Source organism: Cyrtonyx montezumae, unplaced genomic scaffold, assembly GCF_038088225.1.
Source record: "Cyrtonyx montezumae isolate F1298 unplaced genomic scaffold, pur_monq_1.0 scaffold_10, whole genome shotgun sequence".
NCBI classification, from domain to species: Eukaryota; Metazoa; Chordata; class Aves; order Galliformes; family Odontophoridae; genus Cyrtonyx; species Cyrtonyx montezumae.
In genome coordinates, this window is record NW_027071826.1 from 21,081,469 (window position 1) to 21,107,333 (window position 25,865).

Sequence of the window (25,865 nt, forward strand, 5' to 3'; positions counted from 1 at the left end):
CTGCAACAGCCTGCTCCTTGCCCAGCCCCTCTCATCTTGGCTCCCGGACAGCAGCAGCAGGGCTCGGCCAGCAGAGGGAAGCAGAGCCTGGGAGAAGCTGTGCTCCTGCTCAGCGCCACGGCTGGGTTGCTGACGCAGCAGGGTTCAGCAGGACCGGCACAGCCTGCCACCTATGCCCCAGCACCCTTGCCGTCATCCAGCAGGGTCACAGAAAACAAGGCTCCAAGCACAGCAGCTGCTTAAGCCTCCTGCCTCCTACAGTGAGTGGCAACAAGGCAGACTAAATCAACCAGGTTGCCCTGCTGGCGTGCTGTAAGAGCCTGCGTGATTCAAAGGCCTCACTTATTGCAGCTCCAGACAAAATACAGCCTCATGTACACAGGTATGGAGGGCCCACTGTATTCTGAAGGTGCATGGGTGCTGGCTGTCAGCAGCAATTTTTTAATCAGAACCTTCTCTCCCATTTATTTTTGCAACAGCAGTCGGATACACTGCTCTTCTCATAGCATAAGGTTTGGGTTTTTTCCCCTTTCTCTCTCTCCTCTCCTAACCTTCTATCTCAGTCAGGCACAAAGGAAGGCTGAAGCCACACATCTATTTCTTAGCTGCCAGGAAGCAGTAGGAACAAGTACTAGAAAATTCTCTCAGCATCACAGCTGTGGGTGCAATAGTTTCCTCTTACAAGAGGCTGTCTTTCCTCATAGCTGGAAAGGGCAAGCCATTCTCTGAAGCTTATGTCAGAGATGGGAAAACCCTACCACAATCCAGGAACAGTTTCTTAACACTCCAACAAGGGGGCAGCTCCTTGGAGAAATGCTCTCAGTATCCCTAATGACAGACAGCTTTCACTTTACACTTCTTGCCTCCCTTATCTCTCTACAACCCTTAATATCCTTTTTCTCACTTTCACGATTTACAATCCCTGTTGTATCATGGAAAAACTGACCTGGCTTCGGAGTCATACTTTGAGAGCTTGTCCTAGTTCTTCACACCACTCAGAAAATGCTGGCTTTTTTTTTTTTTTTTTTTTTTTTTGCCATCAATAAGACTCCTGCTGCTAGATCAGGAATAGGATGCTTTCCAGACCCAGAACCTCATTTTTTTCTGGTAAGGGGCAGTTCTCTGCCAGAGGATTTGAGAGCAGGAGAGTTCAGAGCCAGAGAAACCTCCATTTACAAGCAGCAGGGAAAGATCCAGCTCCAATTCCCTTTCTCTCATTCCCAGATAACAGGCTGCTTGTGCCGTGCTACAGAGGCCTTGCTCAGGAACTACTTCCCCAAACACAGCTCACCTTGCAGTTGTTGCCCAGTTTTATTTCATTTAAAATTCGCTGTGTTAAATATTTTAGTTACAAGTTCTGTGTAGAGGGTAAGAGTAATAGACTCTGCAGGCACTAGCAACCCCCTCACTCCCCAATACATGTGTGCGCTATCAGATTAAGGACTGTCCCCCCCTCCCCCCAAAACCAGCAGCCTTGGGCTGGGATATACATTACACTTGCAGACCAGCCCCCCCAGCTTTGTCTGCCGGCAGCAGGCCAAGCCTTCACACGCAGACCCACCCATTGGTATGCTGTGATTCAAGGACAGCTGCTGGGGGCTGTTTCTTAGCCTAGTGCTGGGCATGTCATGGTGAAAGGGTGGCCTCCCATCCCCAGGAACAGTGCTACCTCCACAGAGATCATGGACTCTGCCCACCTGGCCAGGAACATTCATGCCTCAGTGGCCAGGCTAGAGAGAGACTAACGATCTCCAAGGGATAGCAGGGGAGATGCAAACACTGCATTCCAGTCTGTGGAGGGAGTGTAATTAGGGCACTGCCAGGGGCACGACACCTACCTCAGCCCTGCTCTGATCAAAAACTCCGCTGCAATTGGCCTGGGAAACCCAGGCTGCCCTTGCAAGACAGATGAGCGTAATATATTTTCAAGCAAAATGGGGACAGGACAGTAGCTTTTTCTCTCCCTCCCCTCCCAGAACCTCAGTGCTAGGAAATAAAGCTGAACCCATCTTGGGAGTGGCAGGAAAGAGAACCCTAGCACAGCAGCAGCAAGCATTTTCCAGTGGTATTGGACAAGCTAGAGGTGAGAGTTTGGTGCCGTGAGGGAGAGGATGCCGCACAGATGGCTCCAGAAAGGCAGTGCTGTTCAGTGGCTGGCCCACTGCATGGCAATCCTATTGAGACCGAACCATCCATTAAACAGAACAGGAAAGGAGGTAGGAGCTATCCTCCCAATTCCCTCTGGGACATCTCTGATCTCAGGGGAGGGAGGGAGACTGGAATGACCCCAGCCAGTTCCTGAATGCCCTGCGTTGTGCCCCTGCTGGTGCTGCGTCTCTGCCCTGGGTGGGTTGTGTGGGGGTGTGGCTGCTCTACAGGTCGAGCAGCAGCACGCGGGGATCCTCCACCGCTGCCTTGATCTTGCGCAGGAAAGTCACTGCCTCTCTGCCGTCAATCAGCCGGTGATCGTAGGTCAGTGCCACATACATCATGGGCCGGACCTCGATCTGAAGGGAAAGAACGAGACGGGTATTAGCACGCTCAGTCCTACCCTCCACTCAGTCTTGGGAAGACCTGGCTTTTTCCTTCCCTGAATCAGGGGCTTGGACCACTGCATGGCAGAATTCACACCCACTCATTCACCCAGGCACCAGCACTAGCTTGGTGTGCACTGCACAACACTTGGTCCCTCTTCGGAGCTGTTCTCTATTACAAAGACCACAGCCCCTTCCTCTCCACACCCAAGCAGGTTATTCAGCTGTCCCCCCTTATGGATAGGGCAAGGCCCTCTGCACATCACAAATAAGTATCAGTGCTAGCAAAGTTGCCCTTCATTTTTTAGTCTCTATTCCTTCTTCACAGTGAAGTCCTTCAGAAGGCGACACCACCCTCCTAGAAATAGCATATGAAGCATGATCCTCATCCCACAGAGCCCTCCTCTCTACACACTGAAACCTCCTGTGCCGCTCTACCTACCTTGCCTCCCACAGCCACAGGCCTGTCAAAGATGGCATGCATGCCTAAAATAGCAGACTGTGGCGGGTTGATGATAGGTGTCCCAAAGAGTGACCCAAAAACTCCCCCGTTGCTGATTGTGAAAGTGCCACCATCCATGTCTTCAATAGCCAGCTCATTCTTCCGTGCCTGGAAGAAAGGTAAGGTCTCAGAAAGCCACTCGGACCACAAAAGGACAAGGGTCTGAATGTTCACCCTCTCCAGGAATAAATGCTGATGGCCAGATCTTCACTTATTGATTTGTTCAACTGAAAACCAGCATCAACTACTTGAAAACACAGTGTTTTCAGACTTGAATATTTGCTGTCTTTGGGGAAGGATTTTCTTGCCTTTGACTCCAACTCCTGCTTGAGTAGGAAACAGATAAGAGGGACTTGTATCCCAGGGCAGTTCAGCCTTGGCCCCCAAAAGAAATGGTGAAGACACACCGTATCATTAATGCACAGTGGGAAGTCTTCTGGAAAGGCAACAATTAGACAGATCTGTCCTGTAAGGCACGGGCACAGCTACAGCTGTAACTGGAGCATTCCCTACAACATAACTCAGTGTGCCGGAGGTTCATAGGTTCATGAGGTTGGAAAGGACCTACAAGATCATCTAGTCCAACCATCCTCCTATCACCATCCCTACCCAACTATTAAATCAAATCCCTTAGCATCTCATCTAAACGACGACGCTGCAAAGGGACCATATCAATTCACACCTATCTAGTGCCCTCCCAATCCTTTTCAAAAACACCTCCAGCTTTTCTTACCTTTTCCCCCAACTCGTAGATAGCTCGCTCTATGTCAGCAAAGTTCATATTTTCTACATTCCTAACGACTGGGACCACAAGACCCTAGGGAGAAGCAAAACACACAGTCAGCAAATTCATGGCAGTGACAAACAGATAACTGCTATTGGGCAGGAGCCTGGCCACAGCCCAGCACCACTCCTACCTCCTGCTCAGCCCGCAGCAGGTGGTTGGCACAGCTGCCTCATGCTTTGCCAGCCTGCCAGGAAACCTGGCACGGCACCCACAGAGGCCCTGTACAATGAATGAAACATCGTCTTTGCCTATAAACCCATCACTTAAAATCAGCCAGGACTGTCAGTATCCCCAGGCCACATCCACAGTAGCGAGTGAGGCACTGGGCAGCTGCCATCTCTTTCTCCTTGAGAAGAATAGAGTCTCTTCATGTGGGAGCTCCCCTATGCTTTGAGAGCAATGACAGCATTTCAGCCCTCTGAGGTCAAACCTCTGTCTTACAATGGAAATACCTAATTCAGTATGCGTTTCCATCCCATGCTCTCCCTTCAGCAGGAACATCTCCTTTGAGTGGGAATATGATTTACAGACATGGTGGGACGAAACAGCAGAGTTAGTCAGAACATAAAAAGCTTTTAATATCTATACCATATTCTCAGGAGTACAAGAAAAAGAGGTCTCCCTAATTTATCCCTACTCAACCACCACCAAGATCTTTATTGGAAGTAACTTTATTGTTACTACGTCTTAACATGGTGGCAAAAAATTCTTTGTCCTTCACCTTCTCCCAGAACCCACCTCAGCAGTCCACAATATATCAGATGTCTCATCTAGATAAGCAGTCCCATCAGTAAGATCCTGCTGCAAGCTGCATTGGCTCAAAGTGCAGAATCATCCCAGACCCAAGGCTACAGGACCCATGGCCAAAGCACTGAAGGTACCTACCCGGGGAGTTGCTACAGCTACACTGATGTCCACATAGTCCCTGTACACAATCTCTTTGGTCGTGTCATCAATTACTAAAAGAAAAAAAAAATAAAAGAAAAAAGCCATGTTATACATGCAGTACCCAAAGATCAAAAGCTCAACAAGCCAGAAATAGCTGTAAATTATAACAACTTGCTCATCTATAGAAAGTGAGACCTCACTGCTTTTGTGGGAGAAGTATCAGGATATACAGAAAGGAACCATGGTACACGGAGGTCAGTGCCTCTCAGACACTGCCTTGACTATTCTCCTCTTCTGGGTTTGAGCAAACACGTCTGGCACTCACCAGGAACTGCACTGCACCTACAGCAACTAGACCAAGCAGCAGCCTCAGCTTTCTTGGGGCTAAGACATCTAGCACTCAACAGTCCCAGCCCCAGTCCTGGCAACCTCTTGCTAATAGGACGCTTGGCAACATGCACTCTACCTACGCAAGTGGCATTAGCAACATCAGCTGCAGCCTGAAGGACTTTGTCCTCTCTTCCCCTTATATTTGACTTGCTTATCCACACCGATAGCCCTGCCTCGGACCGGGCTGTCTGCTTTTGCCCACTGCCACATTCATTGCTAAGAAGTGCAATTCATCAGCAAGGGTCACCACTCACCTGCATTCACAACAGGCTGGTCCTGCAGAGCAAAAGCTGAAGCTTTCACAAAAGCTGACATGAAACCTAATTTTAGGTTGTGCTTTTTCAGGAAGGGATCCTTGTGTACAGCTCTCATCTCCCGGATGTTGCTGCAAAACATATTGCAACAGTGGTCAGCAGGGAGTCCAAGAAAATGCCATTCTCTCACTCAGTAATAGACCTCAGTGCCATCCCAAGGGCTGCAAACTTGTACTACCAACTGGCAAACTTCCAGCATCCTGAAAACTCCTTTAAATAGCATAGATGAAATGGGCTGATGGTTGCCCTAAAGCCTCTGCCAAAAGATCAAACAGGAACTGTTCCTGGACCCCAAACCTAACAGGACAGGTGTACAAAGCTTGTACCGCCAGGCACAAAAGCAAGATGTGGCATGGCATATTTCCTGCTTAGACCTGATAAGGCTTGCAAATACTTCTGCTGGATCTCTGGAGCCACTATGGCTGATAAAAGGTGTGGCACTGCAGAAAGCGAATCCAAATGCATCTGGGCTGACCCTGGAAGAATGAAATAACAGGAAAAAAATGCCAAGAGAAGAAAAGATACAGGAAATGACAGAGGTAAACAACTCTAACCTTTGTGCCAGCCCAGCACCAGCCAGCATGATGACATCTCTGAACCCCACTCTTCGGCTTTGGGAATTGAATGAATATGAAAGAACTCTTCCCAGATGCTATGATGCCAACTGCTAGCTCTGCCACTGTCTTCAAGCAGGTAAGTCCTGTTCCCTCCCTACTCATATTTATCATAACTGAGAACATTTACAAAAAGTAAATGATCTCTGCCTATTCTAGGCTAAAACAAATGCTGTGGAATTGCTTGGTTCATCTCTCCTGACTCCAGAGACTGTAAGTCTTCGAAGAGACAGTTTCAGCAAGGGGCAGGGGTCTTTGTGGTTTAGAGCGTTTGTTTTCCTGCACCTAACCTTGTTTAGGGCTAGGATTACTGCCCAAAGACATTAGTGCCTCCCAAGACACAAGGACTGCAGCAATGAGGACAAGGTTTGCTATGAAAGTGACTCATTATGGCTTACTCCTTTCAGATGCTGACCCCCAACGGGAAGCAGGAGGCCCCAGCTCAGACCCTCATGAGTCGTCAGCACAGCAATCAATCCAAACCATATTACCAGATGCAACGAGAGCCCGAGGCCAGTGTAAAGTGACACTGCAGTGAACCTCAGAGAGGAGATAACGCTGAAGCACTTCCCCTTCAATCAAGACTATTTTGCCAACCTTATTGTTCTGAGACCCAAATATTTACATGTTTTGTCTTAAGGACTGGAATAGGATTTCACAAGGCAATTTGATTTGGGCACAATTTCCCCCTAATGCACTGTAACATAAGCTGCCCACCCTTCAAAGCCATTAGAGTGCTCAGTCCATGCAAGCACTTGGGTAAGGAGACCCCCACCTGCCAAGAGGCAAGGGAGAAGGACCTTGGTCTGTCTGGAAAGCTGAACCATCTGACAGCAAGGGCTGCAGACCTGTGCAATGCTCATCTGAGAAACTGATGAGCTCTGGGGAGCTACTTCATGGGTGGCCAAATATGCCCACATCCAAAAGCAGTAACCTGGCAGATGCTTTTGGTGTCTCCTAACAGCCGCTGTCCAAATGATAACGCTCACTCCTGCTCATCTGCTCAACATCTGCTAGTCTTCCACCTCCACTAAGAACCACACAGATGAGGAGCTGGGTTGCTCCTTTAACAAGCAACAGATGAATCAGGAAGCTATGCACCCCTCCTGCTGCAACACCAGCACAGCTCTGATGAAAATGCAAAGGTAAGGGAAATATCTAAGGAAGAGGTACCAGAAGACACATTGTTGGTCTTCCCAAATGCAGTCAGCAAGGTCTCCACTACTACTTAAAAGATGACTGCCTTCATGTTTTTCTACTAGTAAAGGTTAAAAACAAAAGGTTTGCTCCTCACCTCATATCAATCTCATTGAAAGTGGTCAGCATGGCACAAGTGTTCTGAGCTTCCTTCAGCCGCTGGGCAATACGCTGACGCATCCTATTCATTTTCACCTGAAAATGGAAGAGAAATAAGCAGAGGCTGCCTCAAGTTCACCCAAGAGGAAAAACAAACAAGCAACAAAAAAAGGCCCTTCTTGCTATCAGGCTGACCAGTAAAATGGCTTAGGTTTTCACCTCAGGTCTCCTTGAAGGAGCAAAGCAGGCTGAGGAGCTGGTCACACAATGGAGCTTCCCAACTTGACTAACAGTTCATTTCAAATACAGAACTGAAATGCATCACAGTAGAACTTCTTCTGACCTGTGCATTTCTCAAAAACACCAAGTACAGTTAAATTTCCAGCATGAGGCTAATAAAAGAAGAGCAAAACAGCTAAGAAAGCAGACTGCTCCATCAAGTTTTCTTAAGGACATACAAGGTAGCTGCAGCACTCTCAGCCCTCTGCTGAGGGCTTGTGCACAGACCAGAACGTTGAGCAGTCTGTGCTCAGTCAGCAGAGCTGAGGACAAGACTTCTGCCTAGAAAAGACCAACGTGAGATCAGACCTGGCTCCCTCCATGCCACCTCCAAGTGGTGCTCTCAAGTAAAGCATTTTCCAATCTGTCACAGCCCTGACAAGCCGAGTGTGAACAGAAAGAAAAAGATCTATTCAGCAAGTTCACAGGTCATGCTAAAACAAGTCATCACCCAGCAACAGAAGCACCAGCAAGGCCCTTATTCCCATAGCTTACCCTATGCTCTGATCTGGCACCTTTGCTGGGCACTGCCTCCCCAGGAGGGGCTGCCACTGGAGCTGCAGCCGGCTTCACTGCAGACACTGAGGGGTAAAGAAGACATCAGTCAAGAAGGAAAACCAGGAACTAAGGGCCATACCCTGAGACAGAAGGCCCATTTAAGCCACTTCCTTAAGGTGCCTAGCAGCCTTGAATTGGGCCAGCAGACTCCAGGCACAGCTGAGCTCTCCAGACAGGTGTATGCAGAGAGGCCTCCATCATATGTGCCAGTATGTTGCCTTTAACCTTACCAACACTCCCCATGGAAAAGAGGCTTTAAAATAAGAGAAAATATTTCTTCCCTCACCTGGTTTGCTGTCAATGGGCTGAGCTGACACAGGTGGCACTGGTGGCATTGTAGTGGGAATTGGTGCTGCAGCAGGAGGAGGAGGAGGAGCTGCAGCTACAGGTTCAGGTGCTGCAGGAGGAGGAGGAGCGGCTGCTGCTGGTTTGGCCTTGGCAGGAGCAGCTGAAAGAAAAGGAAGAACAATTATCCTAAGAGCAACCACAGCTTCTACTGCCAGGGATCTCTGAGCCCAACCAGCCTGACAGAAGTTAATCCTCTAGCACACTGCCTTTAAACTCTCTACTATAATAATGAACTGATAGGAGCCACCCCATTTGGACCCCATGGTGTTTTACCATCAACACCCTAGATCTCCTCACTGTGCAGGAGACTGGATGCTCAAGAGGGAGGACAAAGGACATATGTTAGGAGAATTCTCAGATAATTTTAGCTTAGTACTGAACTATCTTCCAGAATAAGTAAAAGGCACATTTCCCTTCACAGAAGGGCTACAATTATGTTTTGTTTTTTGTTTTTTTTAGCCCCTCAGGGCCTTGCTTCTGCCTTCAGAAAAACAAACAAACAAACAAAAAACCCACCTGGTTGAAATGGGAAGGTAAGTGCAATTTAAACCCTGACTTACCTCCAGTTTTCCTGAGTTTGAACAGAGGTGTCCCCCCTTCCACTTTGCCACCATCGGGTACCAAAAGGGCTTCAATCACACCAGCTGCTGGGGCTGGAACTTGCACTGATGTCTGTAAAAAGGAAAGTCTTTACATTCTCCCAAATACAGGATGAGGAATGAGTGCCCGAGCAAAGATGCCAATATGCACAGACACACACTGTAGTCTGGCATGGACAAGCAGCTCTGTCTTGCACCATTTCCACCAGTTTGCATGCCCTCCAGTGGGGTTTTGTGCCAACACTTAGAAGTGTAGGAGATGCTGGCAGTAGATCACAGTGTGATCTTCCTGCTTCAAGGTACAAGGCAGAACTGACCTACTGCCAGCATCATCCTGACAGTAACACTGGAAACAAAACTTGGCAGGGAGTTTTAGCACAAACTTCAAAGCCTAAGAGTATTTTAAGGGGTGAGTAAATGTAATGACTGAATTTAAAATAGCCTGAAGATATCAAATGTCTGTGCAGATTTCTCCTGTTTAAACACAAACAGGTTTCCAAGCTTGGAGCACCCTAACAGGAGGGAGCGAAATCGCAGCTCCTATAAACATAAGCTCTACTGATGTTTAATCGAGTGTATGAGGAAGGAAGAATTACCAAACAATTCTCACTTAAGGGACTGCTTTCATAGTAAATGAGAGAAGTTTTTGTCCCCGTGAAGTGAGTAGGATTGACAGGCAGGCTCAGTGTGCAGGCTCAGCTGGAGAGGAGCCATACAAGGTACTAGAGAACCAGAAAAAGTTTTGGTCCAGAGAATTCCTACCTTGTCTGTTTCAATCTCACACACCACTTCATCTTCCGCCACTGTGTCTCCAACAGCTGAATGACAGATATGAAGACCACTGTGAAGAAGGAGGTGTGCTCCAGCCACCCCTCTTAACCCACAGCAGTTTCCCATTAACCCAGAATTTTCTCACCCCATTTTCCACATGTTCTAAAGAAAAGTGCAACTTAAACAATCTATTGCAGAGATTCCTATGTAAACATCTCTCTTCATCCAACATCACACAGGACAGAAGAACTGAAGCAGTAATTGCAATCCTTACTCCTTAGAACTGTAATTAACCTCAACGGCCTTGTTTGTCACAGACTGAAGAATATAAAACAGGCTGTCTGTCAGTGAACTACAGTCCATCCCCAAGCTATCCAGTGCAGAAGGAATAGTGCTGAAAACTGCAGGGAAGAGGCAATTACTTACCTTTCTCCCACCTGACATCTCCTTCTGTGACTGACTCTGCAAAAGCTGGGGTGTTCACCGTAACCACGTCATCCCCTGTGAGAGAGACAGGCAGACAGACTTGAATGTGTTCACAGCTCAAAACATTTGGCACCTCTTCATTCTTATCATCACGACTCTGAAGAGTGAGTGGGTGAACACTCATAAAATGTTGGCCTTCTCCTTGCTTCAGTATTGATTGAGATACAACAGAAAATCCCGCTTGATTCTAAGTTACAATGTAACAGAAATACCAGACAAAATCTACTGGGCTCAGTGTCCAACGAAGTGTGACACCAACGAGTTTAGACCAGCGATGGAAAAGGTAGCTTTGGCCGTTGTTAGAAAAGCAACAGGTAACACAAGAGTCTCCCCACTGACTCCTGCCTTTTTACTTACTATGTACTGCTGTGGTTCTGAAATAACGGACAGTGAAGACACTGGAGCTATTTACTCTGCAGAGAGAGAGAAAGATATGAACACAGAATAATACAGCAAGTTCCTCTGGAGGCTGCCAGCTCCAGACTCAAGCTCAAAATTTACATTTGCTTGTTTAAGTAATCTGAAGGCTGCTCAGCCATTCAAACGTATTTGCTCCAAGGGAATCCTACTTACTTGTTCAAGGGGCAAAAAAAAACACTAAGAAGCATGGAAACAATTCAGTAGAGCTCTCAGAAATTCAGTGAGAAGTGATGTTTATGGAATTTTGTTTTACAGAGACATCCAAACAGATCTCCTGTGTTTTAAATACTGGTAAAAGGTTGACCTAGTCAGCCTACTGTACACCTAGGATGTGATCACAGGAACCATTTGTTAACCTCTAAAAAAAAATCTGAAAAAGCACCATAAAATGGCAGTGCCTACACATCCAAAAGACAGCTGTTTCCCTCTACTGTTTCTCTTCACAGGGAGCTGGCAATCATGTTCCCACAGATGTTTTTTATCCCTGTGGATACTGTACTTGGAAACTAGAAGCAAATGTGCTTTAGCATTTCCTCTAATACAGGCTGCTTGGTGTAAGCAGACTAGTGTTTCAAGCTCTTATGGATGTACTCTTAAGGTTAAAAAGAAAAGTATTTGTGGAAATAATGAGACCATCATAGCAATGCAGCCCCTGTCATATCAACAAGAGCTCCCTGAACCATCCCACTCCTCCTGCAGGAGACCATCTCATGTGTCCAACAGAAATCCTACTGGGAGGCTACATGGAGCAAACCAGATTCACAGTCAGATAAACAACAGGTAGAAATTGATGAATTGCTGCTCCCCTCATTCCTGCCCCATCTGCCCTGACATCTGGTTCCAGACAGACCTTATTTCCTTGAAACATGCCACAGCTTCAGAGCTGCAAAAGCCAGAGAACCCTATTTTTTTCTCCATGCTCCTAAGAAACGCACAAAGATTTTCTGACATCTGACTACACTCTGCCTTTCCAAGTGTTTTCAGGGTTAGAGTACCTACATTTGGATACTTACAAGAGCTTCCTGCTGTCGGTATAGGCCAGTCCCTGGCTGCCAGCCACACCTGTGAATGAGAATGGTGTTACGCACAGGAACATCACCCAGTCCTCAGGACTGTTGCTGGTGAGCTATCCCCACCAACACAAAGGGATTCCTAACAGGTACATGTGGCAGTCCTCTAAGAGGTGCCCTCCAGAACTCTCACAATTACATGGAACAGTAAGGAGGAAAAACACCCAAAAAATGGGGCATAGGGCAGAGCAGCAAGCCACCGCCATCTGTCTCCCTCTTCATCCACTGGCCCAAGAACAGTTCTGCTTCAAAAATCAAAATGGGGAGGATTCTTGCACGCCATCCCAGGGTTTCCTATGTCTCAGTGACCCCTTGCCACACTGCTCACGTGCCCTGACACAGCACTTACTGAACTCCTGTCCTTTGCCTCTTTCAGGGCACTGGGCCTATTTCCAGACTGATCTTAAAGAGAATCAGCATACCAATCGTAGAACATAATTATCTCAATAACACAAGGCCAGAAAGAAAAAGCTTTTCTCCACTTGATCTTTAGAAAAGATATTACAACATTGACACCATCCTCTAATGAACAGCTAATAACACTGGAACTCTATAGCCAGGAAAGATGAGCAGATTTAACTGATTTCTCAAAGCAGACTCAGAAGCAAGTGATGTAATCCCATACAAAGGTAGCACAGCTCTAAGAAAATGCAGTTTAAACACCAGACGACTTCGTGGTCATACTCTCTCTGACATTTCAGTTAACATTCACCCATCATTTTCAAAGCAGTTTATCAGAGAGCTGGTCTCTGCAACAGCAAGTGCTTCAAGCATTACAACACTTGAAATACAGCACTGCTGCTGAGAAATCTGTACAGCAGGTGGATGGACTGGGTGGCACTTATACTAGGCAAGAGGAGCCTAACATGGGAACGTGTTTCTTCATTGTATGACTGATAGAACTAACTCCCAACCAAACCTATAAACAATTTCCAGAACCAGCTCTCTGCCTACATAGCTTAAAGTGAAACACAAAACAAAAGACTTACCAGACAGGGAGTGTCTTGCCAGAGTACAGTTGCCCTGTCAGAAAGAAAAAGGGTCAGTACTGCAAAAAAGCAGACTTTGGTTTTTCTAAGAGACCTGGACCAGAGAAAAGCTCCACCACTACTGCAGTTACAGAACCTAGCACGCAGTGCCTATTTCTTGGTTGTTTAAGGCTACAGAGCCTTTGAGCTCCAGAAGGTCAGAATATCCCCCAATGGCCTAACTCCTTCTGCCTTCAGTGAGCTGGGAACTCCACTTCCCGGTGACCTTTTGCTTCATACCCAGTAATCATTGACCACCTTTCACTGGCACTAAACCTGCAGATCTGGAGAACCTGAACATTCTTCACAAGCTATAGGAAAACACCACTATACTCACAACTAAAATGCAATTGATGATGGTTTCAGCATCTCAAAGTATCCTAATCCAGCAGCAAATACAGAAGGTAACAATTAGATGTAATTCAGAACTTCAGTTTCACGATGGAATTTTATGTAGAAATCCCAACTTCAGTATCACCAGAGCAGGAAAAATGGGATACAGTTGACCTTAAATAACAAAATAACTTCTGGAGATGTGTGCCACAGACAGCAGAAACATCAAGGACCAAATAGATATTTAATTCTGTGTCTTATCGGCTACAGGATTGAGTGGTATAACATGCTAAAATACATTCAGCAAACACTTCATATCATCAAAACTATTAATGGTTCTGAAACTGACCCCTTGGCAGTTCAATTATCCAAACTCATGGATGGATTTGGCATCCCAGATAAAAATGTGCAGTCAACTCAATTATCTAAGGGGAGCTCAACATGGCACCGAATCAGCGGTGCTGAGGATACACAGCCCAGCTGCCGGACCAGCCAGGATCCAACAGAGCCCATCAGCTGCAGCCCCACTCCATGCAGCACACCACCTTGGGACCAACATCCTAGACATGAGATCTTGCAAAACCAGCAGGACCTGTGGAGAATGGAGAGCAAGGCGTTGTGCCACCGTGAGTGCCTCGCCTCAGCCCAGCACTGCTAGCATAGATCTGGTTCACGCAGAGCCAGCCCTAAGCCAGACAAACCTCCTGTTAACTCCATCCAGTTGTGTGCCTAAAGCACCACGATCCGCAGTGCATGTCCGTACTTGCACTGGTCAAACTCTCCCCAATTTCTGTAACATCTCAGATAATATGAAGTTAATCACAAATAGAATATCAAGGAATATGAGCTCCCCTCTGTCTGCTAATGTTTTCCTAGGTTCTCTATAAAGTTGTAAAGGTAATCCGAGCATCCCAGACAGTAACTCATTAAGAAAGAGTACAGACCCTGTGTAAGCTTACTATAAGATTAAAAAAAAAAAAGTTTAAAAGGTCTGTGCTAAAGTAAATGGCTGAGAGAAAACACATCTGCAGCTCTCTTCTGGGAGAAGCACCAAGACTGTGTGCTACAGTTGCTGCAAAATAAAGAAAAATTGGCATCACTTTGCCCTTCTGTCTCCTGTGTGAGAAGCAAGAGATGAGCCCTAACTGTCCAAGAAGCTGTAATGAAAGACACTGAGACTCTCTGCCTTGTGTTCTGGACAACTGTTGTGTGCCTGCCCCTAACCACAGTGTGCCAGTACATGCAGCTCTGAAACAGCCAGCGGGTTTGTTTCCCGATCCCTTTTTCTCTAAAGGAATCACTGTGATTGTACCTGCCCCTGAAATCACCTGACTAAGCGTGCCACATCTTTGGTAAAATAGGAGAAATGTAGGTTTCACCAGCTGGTGGTAGCATTCCGAGTCATGTATAAAGAAGCAGCCCTCACTTGGAGAAACAAGCCTTGTTCTAATTTGCCAGTGACTCACACACCAAATGATTAACACTTTCCCCCAGTTACACATGACTTCTCAGAATTGTTTCCACACCACTGTTTTGTCAAAGAGATCCCAGCACGTGGCATATCAGGTCACACCTTAAAGGAGCTGTCACCTTCCAGCAGGTCACCACACTCAGAAATCAACGATGGTGTATGTCCACTAAGGCAACGCCCTGCACACCTGCAAACCTCTTCTGCTGTGGTGCAAACATGAAGCATTTTGGGGCAGGACCCTACCTCAACAGAAGCACACAGCCCAGTGCACAGAGCCACAGCGAACACCTAGTGCTGGGCAGCTCTGATGGCAGCAATCACACTGCCAGCTCCAGCTTCTCCAAAGCAGCGTGGCTGCTGCTTTAACAGCAAGGATGGACACAAAGCACCACTGTACACAGAAAACCCACCGTGTGTCTTTAACACAATTATATATATCACGGCAAGGCAGATGCAAAGATAGAAGGGAGATAACAATTCAGAGTGGGTACTGGATACAGTTACTAAGACAACAGGCTGACAGCTCATCCAGCATGTGGAGGGGATCAGCAAGGGAGGAAGTTCTTTACAAACTCTTCCCCAGAGAAACATGAGGACTTCACCACCAAAGCACAGATGACAGCTCCTCATAACATCATCCCTCTTCAGAACCTCTTGTGCCTCTTGGGACTGCCTCTGGTCATGCTTCAGCTGCTGCATCTGACTTGCTTAGGCAGGAGTCTCAGAGGCACCTGCGTGACCTCTAGTTGATGTGTGAACCCTAACCTCCCTCCTTCTTTCCAAGGGTTAAATCCAGCCATCCTTTCCCTACATGTGCCATTTCCTGCTGACTTGGCTGTTCTTCCATTCAGCTGGACACTTCCGAATATTGTCCACGTGTGTTGTTTTCACTTCGCCCAGCAGAGGCCTGCCACGCTCTACAATTCCTTTTTACAGCTCCTCCAAACCCCATGTTATCCCCACATCCCTACTCTGACAGTCATCAAGCTGCTGCCACCTCCTTCACCTCTCAGCTTACTGCTTTTCCACTGCCTCAAGCAGGCTAACCACAACTTGCCACCACCTGCAGCTTAGCCATGGCCTCGCTCTTTGCCAACTGGTTTCAAAAAGGTCTGAATTCTCCATGTGCCTCTCCTCCCTGTTCTGCACAATTACAGAGCACTCTAAGGACTGATAAAAGTAACTATTATTAAAACGTTTAACAGAATTATTAACACTTAAAACACCGTAATCAACGTGCAGCCACAGAATACACGGACATAGCTACGAGGGTAACCATACACACGCAGTTACAAACTCTTCACAGGGCGCTGCGCACACGTGTATCCGCGCGCACAACTCCGGGCACGCCAACAGCACATCTACGATTCCTGCAGCAAAGCGGCCGCCAGAAGGGACGAGCCGAGCGGAGCGGCCGAGCAGAGGGCTCCCTCACAGTCACGGCGGCACCGGCCCCGCGCATAGCCCGCCCAGCTCCCGCCTGCCCGGGACTCTCCCCGGAGGCCGAACCACCCGCGGCGCCCCCGCCCCAGAACGGCAGCGGGGCCGAGACGGGCGCGTCCCGGTGTCCTTGGCGCCGCCGAGCCCGCTCGCCCAAGCGCAGCGGCCGCCCGCCCCTCGCCCACCCCGCGGGCGGGCCACGCCGGGCCGTACCTGCCGGAGGGTGCGCACCGAGCGGCCCAGCGCCCGGCCCAGGCAGCGCGACCGCCACAGCAGCAGCATCGCGGCGGCAACGGCGGCGGCGGGAGGAGCCGGAGGGCGGACACCGGAAGCAGGCCCGGCGCGAGCCGGAAGTGCGCAGGGCCGCACCAAGCGCGCGGGCGGGGAGAGCGGGGCTGGGCGGTGCGGCGTGGCGGGAGACGGGCAGGCTGTCGCTGTCTCACGAGACGGCTGTCGAGCCTCGCCTTAGCGGTCTGCCGCTGCCTGGGGCGCGCCGGCTCGCGTCCGGCTCTGAGGCGTGTCTGGGCTGCCAGGGCTGGTGATCACATGGGTCTGCGGGGGCCCAGTTCCTGACTTGGTGGAATCCGGGTGTGGCTTGCTGCAGGGTTCTGGTGGTCTTTCTGTTTACCTTGGCGTCTCCTGGCATCGGGCTCGCGTAGGGCGGAGCTGCTGTAAACGTCAGCCTGGTTAGAAACGGACGAGGAGGTCATCTCGCAGCTGCAGGAAAATGTCTGGGGAAAAACAAACCAAAACAATAAATCACGCACTGAAACAAGCAAACAAAAACAGGCAAGAAGAGATAAGTAGGCTTCATCAGAAAGGAACATAGCAGGTCACAGAGAATCTACAGTGACCTGATGTGATGCAGCAAAGACAGAGCCAGGCTTTTTCGGTGGTGCCCAGTCCCCCTTCTGAGGGATCTGTTGAAAATGTCTGAGAGTGCCCCAGTTACCTTCTGTTTTCTGCCTATTTCCAGGTGTCTGAAACAAAACACAAAGAACTTACTGCGGTCTCTGAAAGGTAGCCTGGGAAAGTCAGAACTCTGTCTGGCAATCAGCATCTCAAGATTACACACGCACATCCTTAATTAAGCTGTTGGTTAATAATACATCAGTGGTAAACCACGACCTTCAAAATAGTCTCCTAATATAAATTTGCGATGAATATCCTTGGTATGATTTTCAAAATAAAGGTTGAAGAAAAATCAATAGGGTGTTGTCTCTGAGGCTTCAAAGATGTGCTGACTGCTTTAAAATAAGGCAGCTGTTCCAGAAAGGCTCTCTGCCAGGGGTTTCTCTGCAGTCTGTCTATAGAGGGCTGAAACCCTTGGGCAGGACTGCCTGGTGTCAGTTGCTTTGAACCACAGCCACCTGGCTATCAGACAAACAAAACAAGCATCACAGTGTTTATTAAGTACATGGAAGCAAGGTAGATGGTGACCTGGAAATGGCAGAGGCAATTTGGTTTTGTCTAGCTCTAGGAGCTCCATCCACTCTTGGCTTCCCACACCAAACTTCAGCCAGCTCAGTCCTGGAGCAGAGGTTGGGATGCGCTGGTGGTAGGTGCTCTCTAGAGCACCTCACAGTCAGCAAGGTACTGAACTTGCACAGCACTGCCAAACATCCTGAGTTGGAAGAGACCCACAAGGATCATTGAGTCCCAACTCCTTGCATACCACCCACAATTCAAACCCAGTGCCTGAGCATTGTCCAAATGCTCTTTGAACTCTGTCCTCTTGGTGCCACAACCTGGGGAGCCTGTTCCATGCCCAACCACCTCTGGTGAAAAGCCTTTCCAACCATTTCCTATGTTGCAGACCCGTGGTATCACCACAGTGGGGAACATTAGAAGCACCTGGGCACCTTCAGCAGGGACTGGGTGCACCTGAAGCTCCAGGCCATAGGTACCACTTGCTTCTAGCCTGGTGTATTTATGCCATCCCCGAGTCAGATCAAACTGCAGCTTCCCAGCTCTATCAAGGTTGTGCTAAGTGGTGGGATAATTGTGTGGTATTGCATGGAGGATGTTGGATGGAGCTCTCATTTCCAGGGATTCCCTCCTCATGGGCCCCACCCCCTCAGTTGCCACAGCATGGCCGAGCTGCAGAGCCTGACAGGCGCTGCCATAGTGCTCTGCCATGATGTATATGGGGATATGCTCAGCCTAGTGCTGGTGATGTCTCAAAAGCTGACTATTTGACATTTTTGTCTGTCTGAGGTATTTTGCTCAAGGTTGAAGCTCTGCTTTAAGTTCCAGATATCCTTCTTATCTCTGATAAACAACCTTCCTGAGATGGGATGTTTCTCTTCAAAGATCCAAGACTGCCATAAATAAGACCCACAAGGACAGCATCCTTGAGATGAGGGCACAAGTCCAAAAGGGGAACCAATCAGAAGAGACTGGATGTCCTTGTGCCCAAATACGGATAAAGCGAGGAGTGGGGTGCCTACCCAAACGACCACTGAAGACCCCTTTGCAGTCACAGAAGGTTCAAATACATCATGTAACCTTATACTTACATAAACCTATGACTATGTAATGGATAGGTGTCACTTATGTATTAGGTAGGCATATGGTGAAAACTTCTGACTATAAATGGTAGCCAACATGAAAACTCAGAGCACTCGATTTGTGGGAATATTCCACCTTGTGTCCTGCTCAGAATAAAGCAATGTCTCCTCTCCAAACAGTTGTCCTTCTGAATACGCTTTGGGAGATTTACAATCAACGACATTGTTATCATTTCTGTAAGCCTGGGGGATGCTGAGGCAGGTGGCCGGACCCCTAGCTGTCCATCTGCATATTCAGGAGTTGTTCCCAGCTGGTTGGCTGCCTCCGGCCGCCCCACTCCCTCTTTATAGGACATGGGCGTAGCAGGAGGACTGCCGGGTGGCCTCTCCAGCATCCCACAGCACGCATCCTGCATCTTGGCAACCCAGGTGAGTGGGGAATGGAGGAGCACACGGGTTGGGCTGGGGCTCTCACTGGAGGCAGTAATGTGGCAGCTCGGGGAGGCTCTTGGGTGACAGGCTGCCCAGTGCATGGTGTTCCCAGCAAGGAGTGGATGGGGAGCTCTGCGGGGTGGCTGCTGTTTGGGGAGGACGTACCTGCCTGCTTCTCTGGGCAGCTTCATTTTGCTCCTTGGTCTTTTTCTTCAATTTGGAGGAGCATCTACTTTTTTTTTACTATTTTGGAAGACTGCACTGGTAAAGGCTGGTAGCAGAAGCATGAATGGGAGCACCCACCTGCTAACTGCAGGGAGAGGACTCTGTTAGAGGAAGCAGTTTATTTGGGACAGGATACTGGGCTGGATCTGCATCCAGACTGATGCTGGGAAGCCCCTTGCTTCTCTCCCATCCTCCAGCTGAGGCTCCCGGTGCAGAAAGTCTGAAGAATGGATGAGACATTTGTACCTTGCATTTGCTGTGTGGCTTTACTGTAGGCAGCTGATACTCTGAGAAGCATTGTGTGGCTGAGGGCGAAGCAAGCTGTGGAAGGGGTGAGCAAGAGCTGCCAGCAGCCGGATCTTGCGCTGTCCTTGGGCAGAACAAGCAGCCACACTGCTGGGGAAATGGAAACTTCACGGCTGGAAGGGAGGGGAGGCCACATGGAGAGCAAGTACTGTCAGGCAGCCTGGAAAATTATTTGTTACAAATGGAGCAGCAGCAGAGGATTCAGAGAGGTGTGACAGAGAAGGGGAGAAGAGACAATGCTCTAATAAAATGATAGGATAGTGCAATTTACAGGGGAGACAAGCCTGAGGGCCTGCACTGGAGTGGTGGGTCGTGGTGCATAATTTACCAAAGGTAGAGCTGCTTTCCCAACACCAACCTGGAATAAAGGGCTAAATGATAAAAAGCTACCTGCTGAAAAGAGTGAGTAGAGGCTTTTTTTTTATTTAACACCTCTCAGTAACCTGGAGGAGGACTTGCTGTAGAAAAAGTCATGGGGCAGGAGATTAACAGCGCTGAAAATTATCAGACATATGTGGATAGAGGTAAAAGAATCTCAGGACTTTTAAAGATGTCTCAAAAAGGCATAAATCACTTTACTTCAGGCATGCAGAGGTGATGCTAATTAATGTGGTTGGTGAGGCAGCATCCCATCAGGATTGTTACTCTGTAACAGCCCAGGACATGAACTTCTGCTATTCCTTTTTCAAAGGTGTCAGTGAGCGAGAGGAGGGGTGGCTGGCTGCCTGTGCTCTGTGACAATTTTAAGCCCGAGGCTGCTGGTTCAGAAATTCTTCTCTTCCCCAGTAATCCCCATCCCTTTTATTCTGTTTTAACAAGTCCTTAGCAGCACTATCCCAGCGCGTCCTGCTAGCAGTGTTCATACTGTGCTCTGCTTCCAGTCCCTTGCTGTGCACCTTCCCACCATCCCAGCACTGTGGGATGCCAGCTGCTGCCCATCCCCATGCCCCTGGGGCTCCGATTGCTCCACACTGTGAATGCCTTCTGTAGAGCTCTGGCTGCCCGGGCACCCTGCCAGAACTCAGCGGCACCTGAAACACCTTTGCCTAGGTGCACCTGAAGGAGGGCTCTATCTGGTGCTCAGTGCCCTTGTACCACAGTCCACGAGCTCAAAGGGTACTCTTGCCAGAGGTAATCTCCCTTTCTGCTTATTTCTCTGAGCCTATGCCCCACACATACACCTGAGGCTCCTGTTTCCTGGGGGCAGGGGAGAAGATGTGATCAAGGCACAGTGAGATGGATTTCCAACCCCTCCAGGGAAAAGCTGTGATGCAGGGAGCCCTCACTGCTGGGTACATCCAGGGCCCAAACCATTGGAAGTGTGCTCCAGGCTCCACAAATGCCTGCGGTCAGGCAGGAGCTGGGAAAATCTCTGTCCACATGCATGGAGGGTAGCTGTATTTGGTCCTGTCAGGTGATATTTTGCTCTTTCTTTAGTTCCATGCCTCTAGCTGGGAGAAGCATCGCTGGGAACGCCTGCCAGTCCATCCTTGGAAATGATCCCCTATCAGCTGCAGGGCGGCTCCCTGGTGCCCAGACAGAAAGAGGACACAGGGGGTAGCAGGACTGCCCCTGAGCAGGACAGAGACTGTGGTACCATAAGGCACAGCCACAGCCTGAAAATGGAGCCTTGTTTCCAGAGGGACTCTCTGTTGCCTTCCCCTAGCTCATCCCTCATGTCACAGCTGCTCAGCCACACAGCGGTTAGCAGGAGCCTGGATCCTTGCACCCTTTTCCCTTCCTCTGCAGTGGAGCTTCCCCAGGGCTATGAGCTTGGTGTGCCCCTCAGAGAAGCAGCACAAGCCCTGGCTATCACCAGAACCTGTGGCCCTGCTCCTGTGCCCTCTGCAGCTGACGGGGAGCAGCTCTCTGATGAGCACCTACGAGCCAAGAGGGCCAGGGTGGAGAGCATCATCCAAGGCATGAGCCTCCCTCCAGCCCACCAGGCCTCGTACATGGACATGGAGGGAGGTTTGGGGCAAGGGAGGGAGAGGGGTGGGGAAGCACCTCAGCAGGGCAAGAGGAAGCCGAGGGTGCCCCAGCAGCAGGGTGCAGGGGTGGTCGGGCAAGGAGCACCTGGCAGGGGCAGCCCCCACACAGCAGAGTGCCAGCAGCTGAGGGAGCAGCTCCGCTTTCTAGAGCAGCAGCTGAGGTGGCTTCAGGAGAGGTTCTCCCAGGTCTATGACTCTGGAGATTCTGCCCAAACCCAGAAAGGTGCTGAGAAAGCACAGCTGCTTCCTGGAAAAGCTGGAGACAGAGTGGGCAGGGATGGTGTTGTCACCACCCACCATCCACACAAAGCCACTCTCTGGGAGAGCATCCTGGAAGTGGATGGGTCCAGTGTGGGGGAGGATGACGAGGGCAGAGGCAGTACAGGGGTCCTGCCCTCAGTGGCCAGGGTGCTCTCACAGGCCCTGAAGCATGAGCTGGCTGGGGTGACATCACGTGTGGTGGACTCAGTCCTGAAGACTGTGTGGCCAAGGACAGCTAGCCACCTCCTACAGCAGCACCCCGAGCTAGGGCCGGTTGTCAGGGGAGAGCATTTTCCTGCTGGGAAAGGCAGAAAACCACTTGCTCAGGCACCCTCCCCGAGCACCCTGGGCTCACCCCAGCCTGAGGCACCATCACTGTTGTCAGGCAAGAGCTCGCAGGCCAAATCCTTCAGCTCTGGGGAGGTCAGAAACCCCCATCAGGCACCCACTGGGGGTCACAGGCCAGGATCAGCTGCCCCAGCAGTGCGGGACAGTCAGCTGCTGGGCCAGCTGCTGGTCTACACCCCGCACAGCCACTGGGGCAGCCCTAATGCCTCAGAGAGTTGGCCCCCAGAGCCCCCAGATGCATGCTGGGCAGTCACCAAGCTGCGTCCATTGGCAGTGAGCCCCCCAGGCCCTGGCACAGTAGAGGGGAACAGAACACCCCTCACCACTACTCACGTATCCTTTGGGGCAGATGGAGTGGCCTGACTCCTCAGGGATGCTGATGGGAAAAGCCAATTCTCCATCCCACTACCAAAATACAAAATCCAGTCAAACACTGGAACTATCTTCGTAGAGAGGTGGTTGATGCCTCATCCCTGTCAGCATCCAAGAGGCATTTGGATAATGCCCTCATTAATTTGTTTTAACTGTCCTAGCACAGGTTTTCCAGAGGCTGTGGAGTCTCCTCCTCGGAGATCTCCAGCAGCCACCTGGATGTGGGCCTGGGCACCCTGCTCTGGGTGTCCCTGCTCGAGCAGGACCCAGAGGACCCTCCTCAGCCATCCTGTGACACCAGGCTGTAGGGGTGGGTTATGGCAGACCAGAGCTGCCGTGTGTGGGCTTTCCTTGACTCCAAGCCCATATCCAGGAGGCGCTGACCCCTGGCCACCTGAAGAAGGCCAAGCTGATGTTCTTCTTCACCCGCTACCCCAGCTCGGCTCTGCTGAGGTCCTACTTCCTCGACGTGCAGGTAGACCTGCTGTGGGATGCAGGGTGGGATCGCGGCGGGTGGGATTTCGGTGCCGGTTTGCTGAGAGCCCACCTCTCCCACTGAACCCCGGGCAGTTCAGCCGCTGCATCAACTCCCAGCTCATCAAGTGGTTCAGCAACTTCCGCGAGTTCTACTACATCCAGGTGGAGAAGTTTGCCCGGCAGGCCCTGCTGGAGGGCGTCGCGGAGGCTGCAGCCCTGCACGTCTCACGGGACTCGGAGCTCTTCCGCGCCCTCAACATGCACTACAACAAAGGGAACGACTTCCAGGTGAGGGGCCGGGGTGTGGGGTGCGGGGCCCACCCACTGGGACCCACCCGCCCATCTGTCCGCAGGTGCCCAGCCGCTTCCTGGAGGTGGCCAGCCTGACACTGCGGGAGTTCTTCAGCGCCGTGCGGGCAGGCAGGGATGCTGACCCCTCCTGGAAGAAGCCCATTTACAAAATCATCTCCAAACTGGACAGCCACATCCCTGAAGTGTTCAAAGCTCCAGGCTGCTCCCAGGAACTGCCTCACAACTGATCTGCCAGGCAAGGGGCCCTGGAAGGTTTTGGGTAACTGCTGGCAGGGTCACGGAAAGGCTGGCTGTGCAGGACGAATCCTGGACTTACAGAATCCTTTGTTCTGTTTTCTTTCTGTCCTATAAGACAGCCTCCTTGGGCAAACTCCACAGTTCTCCCCAGGCATCAGGATGTTGTGCTGTATGTTTCATTTGGCAGTGGTAGAGACTCACGGAGGTTACACAGAGTGGAAGCCAAATGCCTGGAGCCTGGAAATGGCTGCTTTCTTCCTGGACCTGCTCCATCTTTCCCCAGGACCAGGGCCGAGCCACCTTTCTCCTAATTTCCACAGGGTCACACATCAGGGCAAGTGGCCCTTTTTGTTACAAAGTGGGCAGAGCTCCCAGCAGCGGGCATCATTTCTTTGGCACGGCTGCCCAAGGCACTGTGTCTGCTCCAGCAGCACTCCTCAAGTACTGCCCAGAAACAACACAACAGCATCCAAAGCAAACATCTGGTGAATTCCAGCATTTCAAGCAGCCCATGAGGATGGCTGGCCCTGTCCAGGAGACATCAAACTCTTTGTGTCAGCCAGCACTAACAGCCCCTTCCCCACCTTGCCAGTGCCCTGCAGAGGAGCTGAAGCTGGACAGCGTGAGATTGGAGGGGGTCAGGCAGTGTTGGAAGTGCTGGGGGTGCCTGCTGGGTGCTGAAGCACAGCAAAATGCACAGGGAGGAAAATCGATGCTGCACAAGCAGCCCTGCAGCAGGACACCTGCAGCTGGACAGCAACACCTGATGGCTGGGCAGCATAGCAGATGGGGCTCCATAGGGGCTGTTACAGTGGCCCTTGCCACTGTGAGTGGGGTTAGCCACATTCCCTGTCTGGGTTTGTATGTTAATTGCTTGATGTCTGTATGTTGTGCAACCCCAACTCCAAATTTACTCCATCTATTTTTAAATAAATACAGCTTACATTACCACTTTACATCCCCAGAGACCTATCTGATAACTTTTTCTCTAAAGCTTTACCCTGGGTATTTCTTGCATTTTGCTGGGAAAGAATTAACCTTTGAGAGAAGGGCTGTGGTGGCTGTGTTGTTGATGGTGTGGTATGTACTTCCATGCAGCCTGGTGGTGCTCAGAACACAGCAAGAGGTTCTCGCACGAAGACAAATGCCTGGCACATGGGGATTTCTATTGGCAAAGTGTGCATGATTGAAGGGCTGGGAAAGAGGGAAGAGGCTGTGTCCACCACCATGGCGGTGCTGACCCCCCCATGTGTGAGCATGCTGTACAAGTTGCTTTTCCATTTTCCATAAATTATTCAATTAAACAATTGGGGTGGCACACTCACATCTTGCTGACTGTCTTACCTTTAAAACAAAATCAGCTATTTGTCTGTATCCAAACATCTGTGGTACATGCGTGAAGTCCCTGTTACCATCAGTAACCATCTGCTCTGGGAACAGTCCCTCAGAGCTGTCCTGCATTTCTCATTCCGTTCCCAGTCCCTCTGCAGCACTGCACACAGTCCTCACACCTGAGCACAGCAGATATTCCTGAGCCCTAACTACTGCTGTTTCCCTGCCTCCAGGCTAAGTGTCCTGAGGCAGCCGAGAGAGGGAAATGTAACCACATCCCTGTCCTCAGAGCCTTTAACACATACTCATGTCTGTTATTATGTACTGTAAGAGCTCTCATTACTCACACGGAGCTAATTGGAGCTTGAGGAAGTCCTTGCTGAATGCTGAGCCTGGGTGTCACAGCAGCCTGGGGGGGAGCTGACAAGCAATTAAAGATCTTGCGTTTTACTGCTACTAATGGCCTGGGTCTGTCTGCAGAGCCTGAACCACCCCTGAGGTTCCCAGCTGAAGCAGAGGCTCTCTGAAAGAAGTGCAGATAACACCCTGGATACAGCAGCTCTCTCTGTGGTTAGCCAGGGGCCGATGGTCATGACATATCAGCATCTGCCGTCCCATTATATGCACTCCTGATTAAAAGTTCAGAGGGTAACTTTCACTCGACATATTAGTGTCAAACAGCATTCCTGGTTTTGCTGTTCCAATAAAACCTGCTCTCTGGGACTACTGCCCATTGCCTACCGATAACTGCAATCACACAGCGGAGAGTCCAAGTGGCACGAACCAAACGTGGCAGCCCCCTGCTGGTGTTTTATCGCTCAGGCTTTTGTGGTTTCCTTACTCGTTCTATTGGATTAACAAGGATCAGGCTTCAAAGTGCCAGCCTGTAATGAACAGGGTCAGTCTTCTCTATCTTACCACAATTGCAGAAAAC

The 25,865-nt window shown here is 49.9% G+C and overlaps 2 protein-coding genes across 2 annotated transcripts; one reads left to right on the top strand and one right to left on the bottom strand.

The window, feature by feature from the left end:
* Positions 1-1,292: 1,292 nt before the first annotated feature.
* Positions 1,293-16,442, bottom strand: DLST (dihydrolipoamide S-succinyltransferase). The gene is made up of 15 exons (XM_065752498.1): positions 16,342-16,442; positions 12,846-12,879; positions 11,800-11,848; positions 10,724-10,779; positions 10,307-10,381; positions 9,872-9,927; positions 9,071-9,182; positions 8,449-8,610; positions 8,100-8,185; positions 7,324-7,421; positions 5,356-5,486; positions 4,709-4,782; positions 3,770-3,853; positions 2,977-3,144; positions 1,293-2,507 (listed from the first exon to the last, which is right to left on the bottom strand). Exons 1-15 carry the CDS (start codon positions 16,408-16,410, stop codon positions 2,373-2,375), a joined length of 1,389 nt encoding a protein of 462 aa, XP_065608570.1. The 5' UTR covers positions 16,411-16,442; the 3' UTR covers positions 1,293-2,372.
* Positions 16,443-21,097: 4,655 nt separating this feature from the next.
* On the top strand, positions 21,098-23,589 carry PROX2 (prospero homeobox 2). Its single transcript, XM_065755696.1, is given in 4 exon segments — positions 21,098-22,534; positions 22,947-23,126; positions 23,129-23,338; positions 23,404-23,589. Coding segments are annotated over 4 exon segments (2,013 nt in total).
* Positions 23,590-25,865: the final 2,276 nt, after the last annotated feature.

What these genes read in the sequence shown, in the direction of transcription:
- DLST (XM_065752498.1), bottom strand. Translation starts at nt 16,410, where the DNA reads ATGCTGCTGCTGTGGCGGTCGCGCTGCCTGGGCCGGGCGCTGGGCCGC. An exon ending in CAGAACCACAGCAGTACATA is followed by an intron (nt 10,382 to 10,723) that starts GTAAGTAAAAAG and finishes TCTCTCTCACAG; the next exon opens with GGGATGACGTGGTTACGGTG. An exon ending in TTCAATGAGATTGATATGAG is followed by an intron (nt 5,487 to 7,323) that starts GTGAGGAGCAAA and finishes TATGTTTTGCAG; the next exon opens with CAACATCCGGGAGATGAGAG.